Below are 17568 nucleotides of genomic sequence, written 5' to 3'. Positions count from 1 at the left end.
AATTGAAGTGACGGTTTCCCATCGTTGTATTGCGCACATCCCATCGGATATCCAGATATCAAGCATCACTTTAGATGGCGATCTCTCTCTATCCCCTCCGCCGGCATTCCCACACATACACCATTTCCCTATCGCAGCCCATCCGCAGAGCCAGTAGAGATTAAAGAACGGCCCCAAGATGGCAATCGATATTCTCCCGCTTACCAAACCGGACATCCCCGAGGCCGTAGTCTGCATCCAAAAGGCGTTCGCCGACGACCCCTACTTCCGCTGGGTCTTTAACGATCCATCCAAAGTACTCCCTTCCTACACACCATACCTTTCCAGCATTCGGCCGAACTGACACAGACTAGTACAACATCCACCGCAACGCCGCCTCCCTCTCAGCGCACTTCCTCCACGGCCTCCACACCCACGCCCCCATCTACATCGCCAAATACCGCCCCACCCCAACAGACAAGCACCCGCCTCCCTCGTCCGCCGTAGTCGGCGTCTGCTGGTGGTACCCCCCGCAGGGGCAGCCAACCTGGGCTACCTGGACACAAGACTGGCTCCTGTCATTCCGCCAACTCGTCAACAACATCCGCTTCGGCGGCCGCGGGGGGTTGAACGTCCGCCGGTACTGGATCTGGAAGACTTTGCAGGCGCGCACGCACGCGGAGCTCTGGACCAGCCCGGCTGGGTACTACTTCTGCAATGTGATCGCGGTGAGTGCGGAGATGAGGGGGATGGGGGTGGGACGCAGGCTGGTGGAGGCGGTGACGGGCCGGGCGGATGCAGAGGGCGTGCCGTGTTACCTGGAGAGTTCCAAGGGGGAGCCGAATCTGCGGATCTATGAGAGGTTGGGGTTTAGGCTGGTGAAGGAGATGGAGTGTGTGGATGGGTGGGATGCGTGCAAGGTTTGTCTTTGCGAGGGCCCCTTGTTTCATCGGGGATATGATATGCATGGGATATGCTGACGAAGAGGATAGTTGTATTGCATGGTGCGGGATCCAAAGACTGAAAGTAAGGCCTGACGTGGAACTTGCTAGGTGAAGGCATAAAGCAGTTGATGCTCAGTTTCCAGTATTAGGTAGTAAGATGAAATGATGAAATAAAAGAAATACAGCCCCATAATCCGCCTGCAGCAAGTTTCCAAGTGCGACGCAGGCCAGGTTGACCCCAATCAAGTCGTTGCTCTATAGCACATTAGACCTTTGCCATGTTTGAGAAAAGGAGGGACTGACTTACTGCATTGCCGGGGTCCGTCTGGGCAGCAGGCGACATTCAGTTTGCATTCCTTGTTCAGGATATCCTGGATAGCAATCCCAAGGATAGGGTCCTAGGGACTTAGGCTTGTTAGCATCGGATCACGTACCAGAGGAGACTAAACTTACTTTGAATATCCAGATGGGAGCACTGATCGAAATCTCCACGCCTTCAGTGCCAGAGCCACCGCCGAAAATGTTCTTCAGAGCGCCCCGATGTCGGTCTTGTCGCCGGCGCGGATGGCCCCGTTGCAGCAGGAGAGCTGCTCAAGGAACAACAGCGGCTCAGTCAGTAATCACTACTTAGACAGCTTGTCAAGGTATGTTACGGTCAAGCGATGTTCCTCCGCCAGTTTGTTATGCTTGTTCTTCCCAGCGAATACACATCGCCAGCCACTCTGAGACGGTGGGATCAGGCTCATCGATTTGTAGTTTTCAAGCGAGCCCCTTAATCTGCTAAATGCGATCCATTCTTTGGAAACAGGTTTGTGGGCCATGGCCGCAGCAGCATTAGGATGGACCTTTGGAGGAAAGGGCTGATACCTGAATGCTATGTAGGCCAACACACACCAGCTTGTCCATGACTATTGCCCACCCTGTGGGTAGACTAGTCACGGATAGTCGTGAACATCTCGTACCTGCTGCGAACTTGGGCTGAATTCGGTCCGGGTCGGTTTAAGTTCTCTGCAGTTAGTAGGAACTGTTGAACCATTTCTTTTGTACTAATCTAACTGACTTAGTTCTCCTTAATAAATAAAGTAAGCAAATTGTGCTGTTGAAGTTGCTGATCAGTATCACTGACTTATGAGATGCTTTCCTTTGTAGGGCTTCAGCCTTCCGGGAGTGCATTTGGTCTGACCTATATGCAGTAGCAGCAACATAATCCACAGCGTTATGGCATAGTTTGTGATAGTAGCCCCAGGTAATCGTTCAGTCCACATCATCGAATTCAACATCCATAGATGCCTCAGCGGATGCTGCCCAGCTTGGTATACCTTACTTGGTAGGTCCAACAACAAGTCGCAGGCGCTGAAGGCGTATTGGTGCATCCAAGTTCATTTGCGAGTTGTACGTCTCGTCAAAGCAGAGTCAAACTCTTCCGCGGTTTTTAAGTCCTTTCTTTTCATGGAAATGAGTCGTAGATATGTCGTACGCGGAAGACATTCTCGTACCAGCTAACAAGCTCGATTACTGCTTGGAACATGTCATCGGCGTAGCTTTTGTCTTCTGGTGTTGAATCAGATCAAGAGCAATGTCCCTTTGGGTACTTTGTTCCACGTAAAGCTGATGATCAGGTCTGGGCTATGGAATATCCTGTTCAATCAGGCATTCGAGACCATTGGCTTTAGTCGGTTCCGGATGTACAAGTCCCATAGCATGAGGGTCTGAACTCCTTTTAGATGCGTCACAATACCATCAGACACCTGTATATATTATATGGTCCTGGGTGTAACCTGCGACTGCGCCCCCTTGTGGTCGACTCCGACTGACCGTCCTCTCGCAGTAGATGGATTGTTGGTCGTTCGACTGAGGATCTAGATTCCATGTCGTGCGGATTACACTACCTTCCCGTTGAATTGCAAGAATTCTGCTTACATTCAAACCAAGAATCTTGCAATTAATCTCATCATGGCAAGCGATCGAGTAATGCCGAAGGGTCATCGATTGTAGCCGTGGACAGTACGAAGTATCAGAGTACACTGTGAAGGCACCTGTGAGACGGCTTTGGAGGCGGTGGCAGAACAGCACCCCTTTTCCGAGCCGACCTTTTCCCCGCACCTGATCTGGACCACAATTCCGTCATCCCAGCTACCCCAGTCCGTCAAAATGAAGATTGTCTACATCGGAGTACGTGTTCTCGCCCTTTATCTTACCAGTGTCTGACCCAACTGACTTGATACTTTTCTCAGATCTTACAAAATGCCCAGCAACCCGCTGTGGAGCTCTGCGCCGAGCGCGAGCTCAGCAGCTACTCCCGGTTCACTCGGGGTAGCATCAGCGAGTTCATGACCATGTTCAGCAAGACCGTTGCCGAACGCACAAAACAGGGCCAGAGACAGGATATTCAGGAGCAGGGTACGGCTGACCCATGAACGCCGGTTTACTTGTATTGATCAAAGCAGACTTTACATTCCACGTCTACGCCCGAACCCAAGGCATCGCCGGTGTCATCATCAGTGACAACGAGTACCCCTCCCTCGCAGCGCACCAGATCCTCTCCAAAATCCTCGATGAATTCCTCTCCCAGAATCCCACCGCCGCGACCTCGCGAAACCCCGTTCCCTTCCCTCAGCTGCGAACATACATTACGACCTACCAGAACCCCCAGGAGGTGGACAGTATCATGAAGATTCAAAAGGAGTTGGATGAGACCAAGATCGTGCTACATAAGACTATCGAGAGTGTAAGTTGGCTGTTGGAAACTCGCGAGACGAGAGCTGACCCCGGCTAGGTTTTGGAACGAGGAGAGAAGATCGACGACCTAGTCTCCAAGAGCGAGGGGCTGAGCGCTCAGAGCAAGATGTTCTACACGTCCGCGAAGAAGCAGAACTCGTGCTGTGTGATTATGTAGTTGTGCACAAGCGGAAAGCGAAGGTTGTGAATATTCGGCACGTTGGTGTCCAAGGGTGGAAGTCCATACAGTCAGTCCCGTTGTTGCGGAATCGGCGTTTTGACCCAGGGACATGGGCTTGGATTCTCGTCCATTACTATGTTGCTCATTGCTTTGTTAAGGAGGCTAGAGGTTGGATGTATACCAGCCTGGCCTGATAGATCCCGCGATCCTTGATAAGTTTAGGCGGCCACTCATTCGAGCGCTGGATCAATTGCTCCTGCTGAGAAACCATTTGTTTAACTAATGACCATCAGAATGCTGTTATCTTTTGTCATGAGACCCACCGCTCGAATCCACGTAATACCTTTTCAGTGGCCTCGCCCCTGGATCATATTACGTCGAGGATCTGCCTCCACGGCTCAATCTCGGCCTTGATCGTATCATGGCGGCCTGAGGCACCACATCACGTGTTGCTTCTGTGTATAGACATTTTCACGGAGTTATTTTTAGCGGCAAGGGGTGCAGGTCACCTTTGCTTGGAGTGTAGGTAGGTAGCCTGTCGTTTTTATTATTCGCGTCCCAGTTACGTCTCTGTGGAAGTTGCGCCATTTGAGACGACAAGCTCAATCTGGTAATACCACGCGAGGTTCCTTGGTCGCCCCGTCCCAGGAGAAGTCCAGACCTTGAGCCTCGTCCGATATGAGAATAAAGTACTGCTGATGCCACCACTGGCTCAACACAGCTACGACCAGAAATTCAAGAGAACAATCGATGAATACTCATAAGTTGCTGGCACAAGGCGGCGGGGTTCATTACCAAAAGAGGCAATAGGGCACAGGGTACACACACTAGGGCAAACTCCACCGTAATCAATCATCGGCGGGATAGAGAGTGTGCCTGAATTCTACCTTAGATAAAGCCCGGATGCCGATCATCCAGTCTTCTAGAACCGCGCAATTTGGATGGTCCCTGGCGGTTTAAGGTACACTCAAAGATGAAACTATTGCTAATTCGATCCACTTTCCAGCATGGATTTGCCAATAACGTTCCTTCATCCTTGTCGCCGATGGACTCGGCATTGCTTCTCCCCTTTCCTATCAGCCAGATTCACCAAAACCACCGACTGTACCCGGCCTCCCGGCCCGGTGAGTGTCTGATTGGCCACAACCGCCGAAATGATCCATATCTGGTAGTATGAATTGTGCGGTTGACAGTTGGCATGGTTGGGCTTTGTCTCTTATATCGGTGGTTGTCTTCGTTCTTGACTCCTGTTGCGAAGGTCATACCGTCATTCTTTTGCCTTGTCTCGTCTCATTAGCGTTGTTCCACTGTGAGTGTCGCGTGTCCGTCGACATGGGTCTACCACTGCTCATCTAACCACCGCTGTAGCATTGCATACCCGGAAGCGTTTCCCATCTTTGTATAGCACATGATTTATTCCTTATTTTGAGAGCTTGAAACCGCCTGATTCTATATGACTCTGGTTTGAGCAACATGGACCAAGACTTTCCCATCCGCCACTCCTGGTCATTCGGTGGCCAACGCAATAGGCTTGCCGAATACCTGGCGGCGGATGTTCTCGTTGCTGCAGGTTCAGCAACATTGGTGACTCCAGCTGTTATGATCCTCGACCGGTTAGTCTTATGCATGGCTCCGGTTTAGTTGATACTAACGGCAAACCAGGCTGGTGGTGGAAAAGTCTTCCTACAATCAACCTCTCTTGCCTGCCTTTCGCCGACATCTCTGGCTTTCTATCACTCAACCTGCAACCTTCCTCACGTCGCGACCAAGTCTGCTGGTGTGGTCTCTATATACCGCAACATTCGCAACGGCCAATGCCACGGAAACCATCCTCAACAAGGTCTACCCTGCCGTCGACCATGCCATCGCCGGCACGACCACATTCCTCTCCACCTTCGTGGTGAACTCCTCCGTAGGCATTTGGAAAGACGTCAAGTTCGCTCAGCTATTCGGCCACAAGACGACCACTACTACTGAATCTGCAACCAAGACCGCCAACCCTCCAGCTGGGGCAGCATCAACAGCCGCCTCACAGCCCAAAATCCGCACCGTAACCCGCTCCTTTCCCCTGGCAACCTACTCAGCCTTCCTTATCCGCGACGCCCTCACCATCTTCGGCTCCTTCAACCTCCCGCCCTTGGTCTCCGCCGCGATCCCGGACTCGATCGCCTCCAGCGAGAATCTCAAAATCCTCATAGCGCAGCTCGCAGTCCCCGCGTCAATCCAATTGATCAGCACCCCGATCCACCTCCTCGGGCTGGACCTGTACAACCGGCCGACGCAATTACCCGCCAAGGAGCGGTTCACGCGCGTTAGTCGGGACTGGATCGGTGCGTCGCTGACGCGCATGTGTCGGATTATTCCGGCTTTTGGGCTTGGAGGCTTTGCCAACACCGAAGGCAGAGCCTTTCTACACGGACAGCTAGACCGGTTACCGGCTGAATCATGAATTCTGCCTTGCATTGGTTTATTTGAAGATAAACATTCATGAAGAATATTATGGTCAAGTCACATGATATATGGGTCGGGCAACCCTAACCCTAGCGGACTGCGGAGCTCCACCGCCGCATACCACCGGCCCGGCCGAATCCCGTGGAAGACGATCACGCATACATCTCATCCGGGAGTTCTCTGAGATTGATTTTCGGGGAACAGTCTCGAGCGAAACCGGCATGCCCTGACCGGGTATTGAACCCGCTGGAAGAAGGATCAACTCGAACCATGCGAATGAGCAATGACCATTTGTTCACAGGAGTGGATCAGGATTAATGAGACATCACTTGTATGCATATACCGGGTTCCTTCGACAAGACTCTGAGTATATATGTCATCTATTGTGCTCTTCGATACTCCCAAGGCAAATCGCGGGACCCCAGAGTCAATAGACGAGTCGATAGTGGGGCCTAGTACGACGATCTTTGACTGTCATACACTTAGGGTTCAGGCTAGCCAAAGTTGAATAGAGTTTCATATGTTAACTTGAGCAAGAGTCCGACAATAATGTTGTAGTAGCCTTGCAGTTGTAGATCAGTAAGCCACTCCAGCTTCAATCCGTAGAGGCGCAGCAGTTTAGGTTGTCTTGAATGATATGCACCTGGTATCTTACAGAATGACTCGGACAGCTAATCCGAGTTCTTTCCTCGGACCGAGCCTCATTCTCACTGATCACGAGATCTTGAGCACACACACAACAATAAGAGAAAGGTGTGAAGACCAGGAATACTAAAGCATGCAAACCCTGCAAGTCCTATCAACTGTAGTATTCCCCAGGAGCTCGGTGGCAGCACACTAACTGCTTGTGTCAGGAAAACATGACTAGAGCCCAGCCAGCCAAAGTGCCCGGGGCCCGCAATGACCTGTGCATGGCGTTGAAGAATGGCATGAACTAATTTCAGTGTTACTATACGCTGCTCCGCCATCTCAATCTCAGATCTAGTAGCCTTGCAGTTACTGATCAATAAAGGACCCAGCTTCAATCTGCGGAGACGCAGTAATCCGTTATGCACCTGATATCTCGGATGGCTCGCAGAGCCTCATACTGCGGCCGCCATTGCAGCCGAACTACGCGAAATGCAAATGCCACAGCCTCAAAACTTAGGCTCAGAGCCCAACCACCTTTCTATACTCACGCAACCTCTCAAAAGCGTCCGCACCATTCCATAACTCCCCATCCTCACCGGAGACCAGCTCCGGCATCCCCACCTGCTCCAGCGCAAACGACCCCCCAACAGTCCCATAGCAAGCCGCCTCCACCGCATTTTGCGTCTGGAGATACCCAACCACATACGCCCCCAGAAACGCATTCCCGGCCCCCGTCGGATCAACAACCTTGGAATGCTGCCTCCCGTCAGCTCCAGCCGGATAGAACGGCGGCAGCCACGTGGGAGGCAGATCGCGAGATACCACGACACTCCCGTTCTCGCCTGCGCGGACGACGACAGTGCCTTTCCCATCTATCCCGACGCCGCTGTCTAGGACTCTTCGCGCCAAGGCCTCGATCGTGGCCTTGTCGTGAGCTTTTGCTGGGGATTCGCCGAAGAGGGCGGCGAGTTCGAGGTGGTTAGGGGAGAGAACGTCGACATGCTGCGCGGCAGAGAGGCAGGGCTGGAGGTTCTCGGGTTTGCAGACGTAGGGGGCTGGTTCCCAGACTATGAAAGGGCGGTCTGGTTCGCCGGCTTCGTTCCTGAGGGACAGAAGGGCTGAGAGACGGGTTTGCATGTCTTGCGGGGTTTCGAGGTAGTGGTATGCTTTTGCGGATAGAAGGGGGGTGTTTCTTAGGTCATTGTCGTGGACCGGGAGGATGGAGGTGGTGTATATGAAGTGTTTTGCTGGGTTGGTTAGTTCTTGCTGCTGTTCTCCTGACAAAGGCTGTAAAGGGACTCGCACGTCCAAACGTAGTATCCTCATACTCCAGTAGCCCCCTAGTTGACGGCTTGTCTGCTTCCCGTTTTACAATCAACGTTGAATCCCAGCTTCTCAGGCGGTCCGTCATGAGCTCCGGGAAATCATGTCCAGTATGGATCATCCAGCCCAAGGTCCTGCTCAGCGGCGGCCGCAGGAATAATCGGGCCCCAAGCGTGGCTGCACCACGGATCAGTCCAACGACATGCTGTACATCACGAACCCCTGAAAACAGCAGAACAGAACCAACCATAGGCACCAGAGCCGCCCAGAACATCGAGTAATGGCTCCTGGTTGGGAAAGCGGATCTCGTCGAGGACCACCAAGCCGAGGCTGGTGAAGGAGATGCTGGGTGTGCTCATGATTGGAGATCGTCATCGATCGCATATCAAGCACTTCAAGCACCACTTTGATGGAAGTATGGTATCTAAACTGTTTTATCACCCATTGAGATTTCGAATATCAACAGAATTGTATTTCACCTGATCATATCGAACTAGAATTGTGTCGTGATCACATGACTGCAATGACAAGATTTGGCGTCAGCCAGTCACCTGACTTTTCTCATCGAAGAAGTAAACCCTAAGTCCCTGGGTCTTCATAGAACCAGCTCCATGACGTTATGGGACTAATAGCAGTAGTTTCCTGGATACTCATTGATATATTATATAGAGTATTCTTGTTGGTGGAGTCGTATAGACTCATCATGCCATTACTATCGAGTATCGACTGCCGCCCTGCGTCCACGGCCACCAAGCTTGCTGCATGGGAGGGAGAGCCTTGGAACACGTCTCTAGTGAAAAGCATATTATTCTGGACCTATATCAGACTTGTCACGTCAGCGACGTAACTCCCTACTGCAAGCTTAAACAGACACAAAGGCATATCCAGCATGGAATACAAACACATCACAAGCTTCATATGAGCTCGCTCTCTCAAACATAAACAATAGAGTAGTCTTTCTCTTGACTATGCTACAGTATATTGGCATTCCAACATTTGCTAAATAGCAATCAGGCTCGGTATTCTGGGGCATCGGTTCAGAGAATTGCCAATGTGTGACAAGTAGAGTGTCTGGTGGGAAGAATCGAGTTTTGTCACAGTAGGTGTGCCGTGTCAGGTCAGGGTATGGTGCTTTAGGTGACATCCCTAAGCAGATCCAAGAGAAACATGTTCCGATTGCCGGCGTTATTGTGAATCGCCTTGATCTCGTCAGAATTCCTGCCTCTGTGGTAGAGAATAACGGCCGGTTGCTGAGGTTGGTTAACGATCGATTTGATCGACGGTTCCCAGTCCTTCCGAAGGACCATTCGACTTCGCGCACTACATTCAAGAGAACAACGTAAGATCTCTTGTTTTGTTAAAGGGGGCATTTCTCCGCCAACCTTCTAGTTCCTAATAACAGTCAAAGTCTTTGCACCTGCCTAAGAGCAACATTCAGTCGGTCTCTATCACCGATAAAGCCATCTATCGTGGGATTCCCGGCTGCCTTCGTCATCCTAGAGTGTTGAAGGAAGCTATCTCTCAAATGCCCGCATTCTCCGAGTACTGCAGATCTTTCTGGAGTCATAAACTTTCAACCAGCCTGCAGACATGGTCCGGCCATTCCTCCTTTTTGCAGAACGCATCCACGTTCGTAGCAAATTGTCGAACGGGGATGGGCCATCGCGGCGCTCGGGCGCGTTGACTGACCAAGCATCGTACTGTCCGAAGATCCATTCTTCCCCTATGGGAATAAGAGCAGAGTTACTGTGACGGTGATCCTCTTGAGTGTCAAGAGTTCGGGTTACGCCAGGAGCAGTCGACTGCGCCTCGATGGGATCATCAACCACTTCTTCGATCTGGGGAGGGATATCCTTAAGCGCGGGACCATCTCCGATTGCTTTTAGAAGTCCTCCCGCCTGAAGATTGGTGCTACCAGGATAAGCCAGAAGGAATAGAGATTCGGAAGGGTGGAAACTTACACGTCCTAGTCACTGTTCCATTCCTGCGTTCTTCCAAGGTAGTAATCACATTTTGCGGATTTACCGCTCCAAAGGCAATTGGAACAGGAACCCTGGAAGAAAGCTCGTGTAGTACCAGTCGTACTATATTCTGGAGCGACAATACACTTCCGAAAGGTGCCCGACTTCGCACATTCCGGTCGTGATTCATTTGAGTCTGTGGGTTATCATAGAGGTCCTCGTCGATGGTCAGCTCTGAAAATGACAACGGTAGCTCAGGTACTTTGAATCAGGCAAAATGCCACCACTTGTGCAGGTATCCAACACCGTCAGACCGTTGAAGGATGGATGAGGAGCCGAACTTACGTACACCTAAAGCTAAAAAGCACTGTCGAAGGCTAGAGTTTGTTCTAGAGACTTGTTCATCACCAGTGTACCCATGCCATGGGACATGGCATACCAGTCTGCTTGACGTCGAATGCATCAACTATTTCTTGATTGAACTGTCGTAGTTCGTCCATCGGCCGCTGGTCCTCAAAGCATTGCTGCAGTGGACAACAGGCCGATTGAAAGCCGGTATCTTGGCCCGATGAGCGTTTCGGTAATCACGACAGTATCTCAAAGGAGGGCGCAGAATATCGGTTCCCCTGCGCCAATCCAGTATCGAGTTTCTGTGCACAAGTCTCCAACGAAGGACGTTGACTTTTCGAGGGGTTAGAGCCCCCGTGTCTCTGATTTCGTACTCCTATAATCAGGCAAACATAGCTTTGATATGTTATCTGACCCCTTGAGCACAGCCAGGAAGGCAATTAGCAGCTCTGGCGGATAAAGGTATGGAGACGTCCTCTGCAGGCGCTGTAAGAGTAGCTGCAATAGACTGTTAGACAACAACGTTCATCGACAGCAAAGGGCAGACTTACTGGATTCACCATACGTCAACGCAGTGGGCGGACTGTGCCATGGCTCTAGTGTACCTGTATTAAGGCAGAGGCAGTCCGGTGATGATAATTCTCTACAGTGTTAGCTGCAAACTATTGGAGAGATAGCAGAAAGAACTTATCAGTGGTATGGGAGCTCAGCGGACGTTCACCATAGACACAGCCTCCCTCACAAGAGTTGGTTAGGAACCTCCCACTCCTAAGTAGCTCTATGGCCTTGCCCCCAGACTTTCCCATCAAAGCATAAACTAGTCTCTATTCTTGTCCAGGTTTGAAGGATCTAGCGAAGAGGGAGGAAGGAGCAGGGGAGCATTGTTCAGAGTAGAATGGTTTATCTCCGTACTGGTAGAGTCGCCAAAAGAGAGAGGAGAATGAAGGAAAGAAAGCGAATGAGTGATCAGTCATCGATTGAATGAACAACTATAGAGGACCGCCCGATGGCGTACCGAGCACGGTCAAGGCATCATATTCTGAATGTCCGTCGTGGTCCTCCACCAAAAGTCAGAGAACGCCCTGACGCTAGGGGTGTCACTTTTTGTGATAGCAGAAGCCATCGTGTCTGCCTCATGCCCGCGACACAGTAGTAGTTATTGAGAGCGAGCCAAACGACAGATAACACAGGAGTTGCATCCCCTGCCTGCATTGGCCTTTTGCATCTCAGCTAGCAACGTCTGGAAGCGTCGGACATGCTCGATTTAGTGGAAGATGTTTCTGCAACGACACCTCTCCAAAGGTAAGTCAGACTGGGTGGACCGCAAGACACTTTTATATCAGAATACGACAAAGGGCCAAGTTTGCTTCTGAGACAGCAATCGCTTCTTTGTTTCTGACCCATACTGGAGGTGCCAGAGGTCCTGAAAAAGATGGGTAGTACGTAATGGCACTGCTCCCCTTGCGTCCTTTTGCTTGGACTTGGTTGGCTCATCATACTTATAACCATTCGTAGCAATGCTTGCTTGATGCACCTTAAAGCGACTGGAGTTTGTGAATCCAAAGTACACCATCCTGCATAGAGCCGGGTTGTGGTTGTCCACAGCAGAAGTCCCAATTGCGACGGATTCTGGGTAATAGTTTCGAATTGCCAGGTCCGAGAAAGAAGAGAGGGAGACGGGGTTGGCCGATCTTAACGAAGGGATGATGGATCCAATGAAGCAGTCTATTTGATTAATCTTCCGGGTTATGTTAGAGGCCCTTGCCCATTTGACTGTTATACTCAAGGTCCTTGTAAGAATGAGGATGAAGTGCACGGAGAAGAGGTATAAAGGATGGGAGGAGAGGAAACTTAGGGAGGCACTAGAGAGAAGCAACTGAATACCTTCAGTGAATATACTCTTATGTCACTACCCTCATGCCTGAGTATGCCCTGGATCCAGAATTTCAAGTGAATGACTTCCAACTCTTCTGTCAATAGGACTTCCCGACAGGAGTGAGGGTCGACTAACAAAGGCTGTATTCTGCAGCTAAGCATGAGAGGATTTCTTTCCTCCTCGGGCGCTCCAGCATCAACCTGATGGCTCGATAGCCACGAGAGGAACAGGTAAACAACGAGGGTTTCTCGCTGCGGGATTCTAACTCGATCAGTAGCTAATCCCCGTCGGCCTCGAATCTGCCTACGCTTGTCTGGCTAGGAGATCCGTCTTTCCGGCTACTTCTACTGCATTAACGATATAGGGTACGGAGATCACAATGCAGCGTGATTCTACTACATTCATCTTCCTGTTCCCAACCGCGCCAGTTGCAAGATGTTCCTCAAGCCAGCACGGCGGATACAAGCATCCGTTCAAGGGTCATGATAACTGCACAATCCGCGTACCCAATTACTAACCGCGGCAATATCACCTTCATCACCACCCATGGCGCACGCATAGATTCCCGACAGACCGCAACAATGTCAGGCAATACCCCTGCAGCATGGCGACCTCCCTTCATTAACAACAGCGGCTACGACGGCGCGGTGGCGTGCCGAACAGGGCCAACGGGCTGTACAGGGTCCCTCCACCCCACAAGGAACGTTAATTGTCCAAGCCGGTGTTGCAGAGTAGTGGATACAGAGCAGCGGGCATGGTTAATACAGGCTATTTTCATATGCCTGTCGTGCAAACCAAGGGGCATGTGACGATGCAGGGTCTGTAGGCCATAAGCACATCGGATGAAGCCCCTGGTGAATCCGAGGTATAGGCTATATGGGAACACAAACGAGATGCATGTCTGTATTTGCAGACGAAGGCGGATAATTTCCTGCGGGTGATCCAGGGTCGTTGCTTTCGAGTACCGAGTGAGTGCTGGGGTCGAGAAGGATGACCAGGCCGGGATGCGAGTCAGAAGACTGCTTAGTTGCATCAGTTTTCAGTTTTCAGGCTATCTTCCATTACTCACGATGGTGAGCATGTCCGTCGGAATGCGAATAGCGGCCGCGGTGGATCCAGGTAGGATGGATTCCCAGAAGCAGGCCGGGTGGTCTTCAGGAGAAAAGCAGGGTCAAAAGGGGGCAGGGACTTGGTCTGTACTGGCAGAGGAATATTACTCTCCGGCTGAATTCGTCAAGGAGGCATCTGACTGGCCATCCATTGCCAGTGCCGTGATATTAGGGCTCTGTTGCCGGTGGGGGATCGGCAGGCGGATATTAAAGCGAAACTTGGCTGAAACAAGCCCAGTCGCAGAGTGACACCATTCTGCAGCACTCCCTCGATTATGCTCCGGAGTAGTTATTGGACTAGATGGTGAAATTGAAAATAGCCTAAACGACAGAGCCTGGACCCTGTGGAGGGTCTGTACTACTTCTGGCAGTGCTTTGCAACTATAATACTGCTGTAGAGACTCTCTTTCAGCAAACACTTCAACAGACAAGAATCCAATCTCACTCTATCATACTCACGATGGTCGTCCTCAGCAAGCTCGTCAGCAGCATTCTCTTTGTCTCCCTGGTTTCGGCGGGCGTGATCGAAGAACGCCAGGCAGCCAGCATCAACCAGGCGTTTACCTCCCATGGCAAGAAGTACTTTGGCACCGCCAGTGACCAAGCTCTGCTCCAGAAGTCGCAGAATGAGGCCATTGTGCGCAAAGACTTTGGCCAGCTGACGCCGGAGAATAGCATGAAGTGGGATGCGACTGAGCGTAGGTCTCTCGGCCACTGTGGCTGACGTTAACTTGTTGACATGACTGTCTGTGTAGCATCGCAAGGAAGATTCAACTTCGCTGGTGCTGATTTCCTGGTATGCAATCTGCTCATCTCGGTCGAGCTCCTGCTGAAGGACAATAAATAGGTCAACTATGCAAAACAGAATGGCAAGAAGGTCCGCGGACACACCTTAGGTATTCATGCGCCCTCACGGCATTTCGAGGATACAGCCAAGCTGACAGTGTAGTCTGGCACTCCCAACTCCCGTCCTGGGTGTCGGCTATCAGCGACAAAAACACCCTGACCTCGGTGCTGAAGAACCACATCACCACCGTCATGACCCGGTACAAGGGCCAGATCTACGCCTGGGTATTTTGCCCTCTATCCCACACAATGCCAGCCCCAGCTAATAGCTGCAAAGGACGTCGTCAACGAGATCTTCAACGAGGACGGCTCCCTCCGCGACAGCGTCTTCTCCCGCGTGCTGGGCGAGGACTTTGTGCGGATTGCCTTCGAGACGGCGCGCTCTGTGGATCCCTCGGCGAAGCTGTACATCAACGATTACAAGTAAGCTTGTGGTTTTGTCGAGAGATGTACTCCGTCCTGGATCTGACCATCACAGTCTCGACTCGGCTAGCTATGGCAAAACCCAGGGGATGGTGAGATATGTCAAGAAGTGGCTGGCTGCGGGCATTCCTATCGATGGAATCGGTGAGCACAGGTCGCGGAGCTGTGTGTGATGATTGTACGCTGACTCTTCCTGAAGGCACTCAAACCCACCTTGGTGCGGGTGCTTCGTCCAGCGTCAAAGGATAAGTCTCCTTGGTTTTCTTGCCTACGTAACGCTGACCCCCCCTGTACAGCATTGACTGCTCTTGCGTCTTCCGGCGTCTCTGAGGTCGCCATTACCGAGCTGGATATCGCGGGTGCGAGCTCCCAGGACTACGTCAATGTATGTCTCCTGATTGCCAGTGGCAGGGTCATCGATACTAATAGAAACAGGTCGTCAAGGCATGCCTGGATGTCCCCAAGTGTGTGGGAATCACCGTCTGGGGGGTGTCGGACAGGGACTCGTGGCGCTCCGGCTCGTCTCCGCTGCTGTTCGACAGCAACTACCAGCCCAAGGCGGCGTATAATGCCATCATTGCTGCTCTCTGATCTGGCATCGTGTGCGTATGATCTGCCATTATGTGGGGAGGCTGCATGTACATAGGGTGCGCTGCGTGACGTGACACAATTCGAATCATCCCTTGCGTAAAACGGAAACGCTTTGAAGCGCCGACTCCAATGAAGTTTCAGCTCACGGTCAGCAATAAGCAAGTAGAGTGGCTGTAACAAACACATCCGCCTGGATCGGAATGCTCGCGTCAGCTGTATGTTCGCTGGTTATAAAATGTCGATTTCTGCGCCTTTCAGCTCCCAGCTGTAAGCAGCAGGCAAAATGGATTCATACGTTCTCATCGCCATTGCCGGTGTCCTCAGCCATGTCGTCTACTTTCGACGTGGGGAGCATCAGCTCTACAGCCATATCTACCTGGTCCTCTTTGTTATTTCCGCCGCCGTCGTCACCGTACTCGTCCACTACAGCTATATCCTGGTGTATCTCGCCAGCCTCTATACCAGCATCCTCGTATACCGTCTCCTCCTCCATCCGCTGCGCTCTTTTCCCGGCCCGCTCGCCGCCCGCGTCTCGGGTCTCTGGTACATCCACCCAAAGCACAATGCATATCTGAGCCTCCAGGCCTTACACAGCCAATATGGCCCAATCGTGCGCACCGGCCCCTCCGACCTCTCCATCATCTACCCGTCCGCCGTGCCCGCCATCTACGGCGCCCAATCCGCCTGCACGAAAGGCCCCTGGTACGACCTGTCGTACCCGTCTCGTCCCCTGCAACACTGCCGCAACGCCAAGGAGCACCACGCCCGCCGGCGGACCTGGACCCCCGCGTTCAGCGACAGGATGGTCCGCGGCTACGAGCAGCGCATCCAAACCTACCAGCAGCAGCTCATCGCCCAGCTGACGGCGCGCCAGACCGTCGACATCCGCAAGTGGATCTACCTGTACACCTTCGACGTCATGGGCGACCTCTCCTTCGGCCGCAGCTTCGACTGCCTCGCCGCCGGCCACGAGCACCCGGGAATCACCCTCCTGAACGCCGCGCTGCGCAACATCGGCCTCTTCCTCCCGCCGTGGCTGCACCTCATCCTGCTCAAAATCCCCTGGCTGACGCGCGACTGGTGGGCCTTCCAGTCGTTCTGCAGCGAGCGGCTCCACGCACGCATGCGCATGGACCTGCCGATCCCCGACATCAGCGCCTCGCTGCTCGCCCCGCTGCACGGAAGAGCGCCCACTCCGGAGGAGAGACTGATGCTCGACGGCGACGCGCGGCTGATCGTCGTCGGGGGCAGCGATACGACTGCCGTGTCGCTGTGCGGGGCTCTGTACGAGCTCGCGCGGCATCCGGAGCAGCTGCGCAAGCTGCGCAAGCTGCGCGAGGAGGTCGAGCCGTTTGTTGATGCGGCGGGCGATGTGCGTGGGGCCGATATTGCGCTTCTGGAGCATCTGAACGGCGTGATCAATGAGGCCCTGAGGATGTATCCGGCTGTGTCGTCGGGGCTGCAGCGGAAGACTCCCCCCGAGGGGATCCAGGTGGAGGGGGTGCATATCCCCGGGGAGATGACGGTGTATTGTCCGCAGTATGTCTTGGGGAGATGTAAGACGATGTCTTTTCGCTGTGGATAAGCTCAGAAGATGCTGCTAACGGTATCGCACAGCTGAGCTCTGCTATGCGCGGCCGGACGAGTTTATCCCCGAGCGATGGTACAAGTACCCCGGCCTCATCAAGGATCGCTCGGCGTTTGCGCCGTTCAGCCTAGGTATGTATGCGCCTGTGGTTCGTATACTAAGGGAGTGCTGACAGCAAATAGGTCCGTATAGCTGTGTCGGCCGACCTCTGGCGTTGCTGAATATGCGTACTACCATCGCCAAGCTGGTCACGACGTTTGATATGGGATTTGCGCCGGGGGAGGATGGGAAGGCATTCAAGCAGCAGGCGCAGGACAACTTTGTGCTGTATATGGGGCCGCTGCATTTGACTTTCGCCCGGAGGGAGGGAAACTGGAGGCGTCGATCAGACGGCTAGTTCAATCAGTCATAAGTCAATGCTATTGCACAGCATATAAGGACACGATGCTGCAGTATCCAACCGGAAAGAATATGAGTCTGCAATGGAATTTGTGCAACTACCCTCGACCACGCGGGTGCAGGAGAAGAGGTATCCTTGTAGATAAATACACAGATGACCAGAAATGGCAATATTAAGCCGATATCCTAGCTTGCACACGA

At 52.5% G+C, this 17568-nt stretch overlaps 8 protein-coding genes across 8 annotated transcripts; 6 read left to right on the top strand and 2 right to left on the bottom strand.

Annotated features, from left to right (window-relative positions):
• Nucleotides 1-178: 178 nt before the first annotated feature.
• Nucleotides 179-959, top strand: AFUA_4G09540 (GNAT family N-acetyltransferase; the record flags this gene model as incomplete). The annotated part of the gene is made up of 2 exons (XM_746778.1): nucleotides 179-295; nucleotides 354-959. 2 exons carry the CDS (start codon nucleotides 179-181, stop codon nucleotides 957-959), a joined length of 723 nt encoding a protein of 240 aa, XP_751871.1.
• Nucleotides 960-1546: 587 nt separating this feature from the next.
• On the bottom strand, nucleotides 1547-1744 carry AFUA_4G09530 (uncharacterized protein; the record flags this gene model as incomplete). The annotated part of the gene is made up of 1 exon (XM_746779.1): nucleotides 1547-1744. The coding sequence occupies one exon, from the start codon at nucleotides 1742-1744 to the stop codon at nucleotides 1547-1549; it is 198 nt and encodes a 65-aa protein (XP_751872.1).
• Nucleotides 1745-3000: 1256 nt separating this feature from the next.
• Nucleotides 3001-4386, top strand: AFUA_4G09520 (palmitoyltransferase YKT6). Its single transcript, XM_746780.2, has 4 exons — nucleotides 3001-3095; nucleotides 3158-3323; nucleotides 3371-3651; nucleotides 3700-4386. The coding sequence occupies exons 1-4, from the start codon at nucleotides 3075-3077 to the stop codon at nucleotides 3817-3819; spliced, it is 588 nt and encodes a 195-aa protein (XP_751873.1). The 5' UTR covers nucleotides 3001-3074; the 3' UTR covers nucleotides 3820-4386.
• Nucleotides 4387-5000: 614 nt separating this feature from the next.
• AFUA_4G09510 (uncharacterized protein) lies at nucleotides 5001-6886 on the top strand. The gene is made up of 3 exons (XM_746781.2): nucleotides 5001-5131; nucleotides 5191-5435; nucleotides 5485-6886. The coding sequence occupies exons 2-3, from the start codon at nucleotides 5296-5298 to the stop codon at nucleotides 6269-6271; spliced, it is 927 nt and encodes a 308-aa protein (XP_751874.1). The 5' UTR covers nucleotides 5001-5131; nucleotides 5191-5295; the 3' UTR covers nucleotides 6272-6886.
• Nucleotides 6887-6895: 9 nt separating this feature from the next.
• AFUA_4G09500 (uncharacterized protein) lies at nucleotides 6896-8733 on the bottom strand. The gene is made up of 3 exons (XM_077804617.1): nucleotides 8474-8733; nucleotides 8209-8403; nucleotides 6896-8150 (listed from the first exon to the last, which is right to left on the bottom strand). The coding sequence occupies exons 1-3, from the start codon at nucleotides 8583-8585 to the stop codon at nucleotides 7423-7425; spliced, it is 1035 nt and encodes a 344-aa protein (XP_077660762.1). The 5' UTR covers nucleotides 8586-8733; the 3' UTR covers nucleotides 6896-7422.
• Nucleotides 8734-8929: 196 nt separating this feature from the next.
• AFUA_4G09490 (uncharacterized protein) lies at nucleotides 8930-9569 on the top strand (the record flags this gene model as incomplete). The annotated part of the gene is made up of 2 exons (XM_746783.1): nucleotides 8930-9060; nucleotides 9344-9569. 2 exons carry the CDS (start codon nucleotides 8930-8932, stop codon nucleotides 9567-9569), a joined length of 357 nt encoding a protein of 118 aa, XP_751876.1.
• A 4411-nt stretch (nucleotides 9570-13980) lies between these two features.
• On the top strand, nucleotides 13981-15380 carry AFUA_4G09480 (endo-1,4-beta-xylanase; the record flags this gene model as incomplete). Its single annotated transcript, XM_746784.1, has 8 exons — nucleotides 13981-14218; nucleotides 14276-14316; nucleotides 14368-14416; nucleotides 14470-14591; nucleotides 14644-14789; nucleotides 14845-14881; nucleotides 14989-15174; nucleotides 15225-15380. 8 exons carry the CDS (start codon nucleotides 13981-13983, stop codon nucleotides 15378-15380), a joined length of 975 nt encoding a protein of 324 aa, XP_751877.1.
• Nucleotides 15381-15663: 283 nt separating this feature from the next.
• On the top strand, nucleotides 15664-17557 carry AFUA_4G09470 (cytochrome P450; the record flags this gene model as incomplete). The annotated part of the gene is made up of 3 exons (XM_746785.2): nucleotides 15664-16936; nucleotides 16998-17099; nucleotides 17151-17557. The coding sequence occupies 3 exons, from the start codon at nucleotides 15664-15666 to the stop codon at nucleotides 17363-17365; spliced, it is 1590 nt and encodes a 529-aa protein (XP_751878.1). The 3' UTR covers nucleotides 17366-17557.
• Between the last annotated feature and the right edge of the window lie 11 nt (nucleotides 17558-17568).

Source organism: Aspergillus fumigatus, chromosome 4 (genome assembly GCF_000002655.1).
Source record: "Aspergillus fumigatus Af293 chromosome 4, whole genome shotgun sequence".
Taxonomy (NCBI): Eukaryota; Fungi; Ascomycota; class Eurotiomycetes; order Eurotiales; family Aspergillaceae; genus Aspergillus; species Aspergillus fumigatus.
Note: the sequence above shows the minus strand (reverse complement) of the source record. Positions and strands in the feature narration are given on the sequence as shown.

Bases quoted from the DNA above. Each gene is read 5' to 3' on its own strand.
- AFUA_4G09520 (XM_746780.2), top strand. From the start codon at position 3,075: ATGAAGATTGTCTACATCGGA. The intron at 3,096-3,157 runs GTACGTGTTCTC...TACTTTTCTCAG, and splicing joins TGAAGATTGTCTACATCGGA to ATCTTACAAAATGCCCAGCA. The intron at 3,652-3,699 runs GTAAGTTGGCTG...GACCCCGGCTAG, and splicing joins TACATAAGACTATCGAGAGT to GTTTTGGAACGAGGAGAGAA.
- AFUA_4G09510 (XM_746781.2), top strand. From the start codon at position 5,296: ATGGACCAAGACTTTCCCATCCGCCACTCCTGGTCATTCGGTGGCCAA. The intron at 5,436-5,484 runs GTTAGTCTTATG...ACGGCAAACCAG, and splicing joins GCTGTTATGATCCTCGACCG to GCTGGTGGTGGAAAAGTCTT.
- AFUA_4G09500 (XM_077804617.1), bottom strand. From the start codon at position 8,585: ATGAGCACACCCAGCATCTCCTTCACCAGCCTCGGCTTGGTGGTCCTC. The intron at 8,404-8,473 runs GTTGGTTCTGTT...TCCGTGGTGCAG, and splicing joins GGGCGGCTCTGGTGCCTATG to CCACGCTTGGGGCCCGATTA. The intron at 8,151-8,208 runs GTGCGAGTCCCT...TAACCAACCCAG, and splicing joins TGAGGATACTACGTTTGGAC to CAAAACACTTCATATACACC.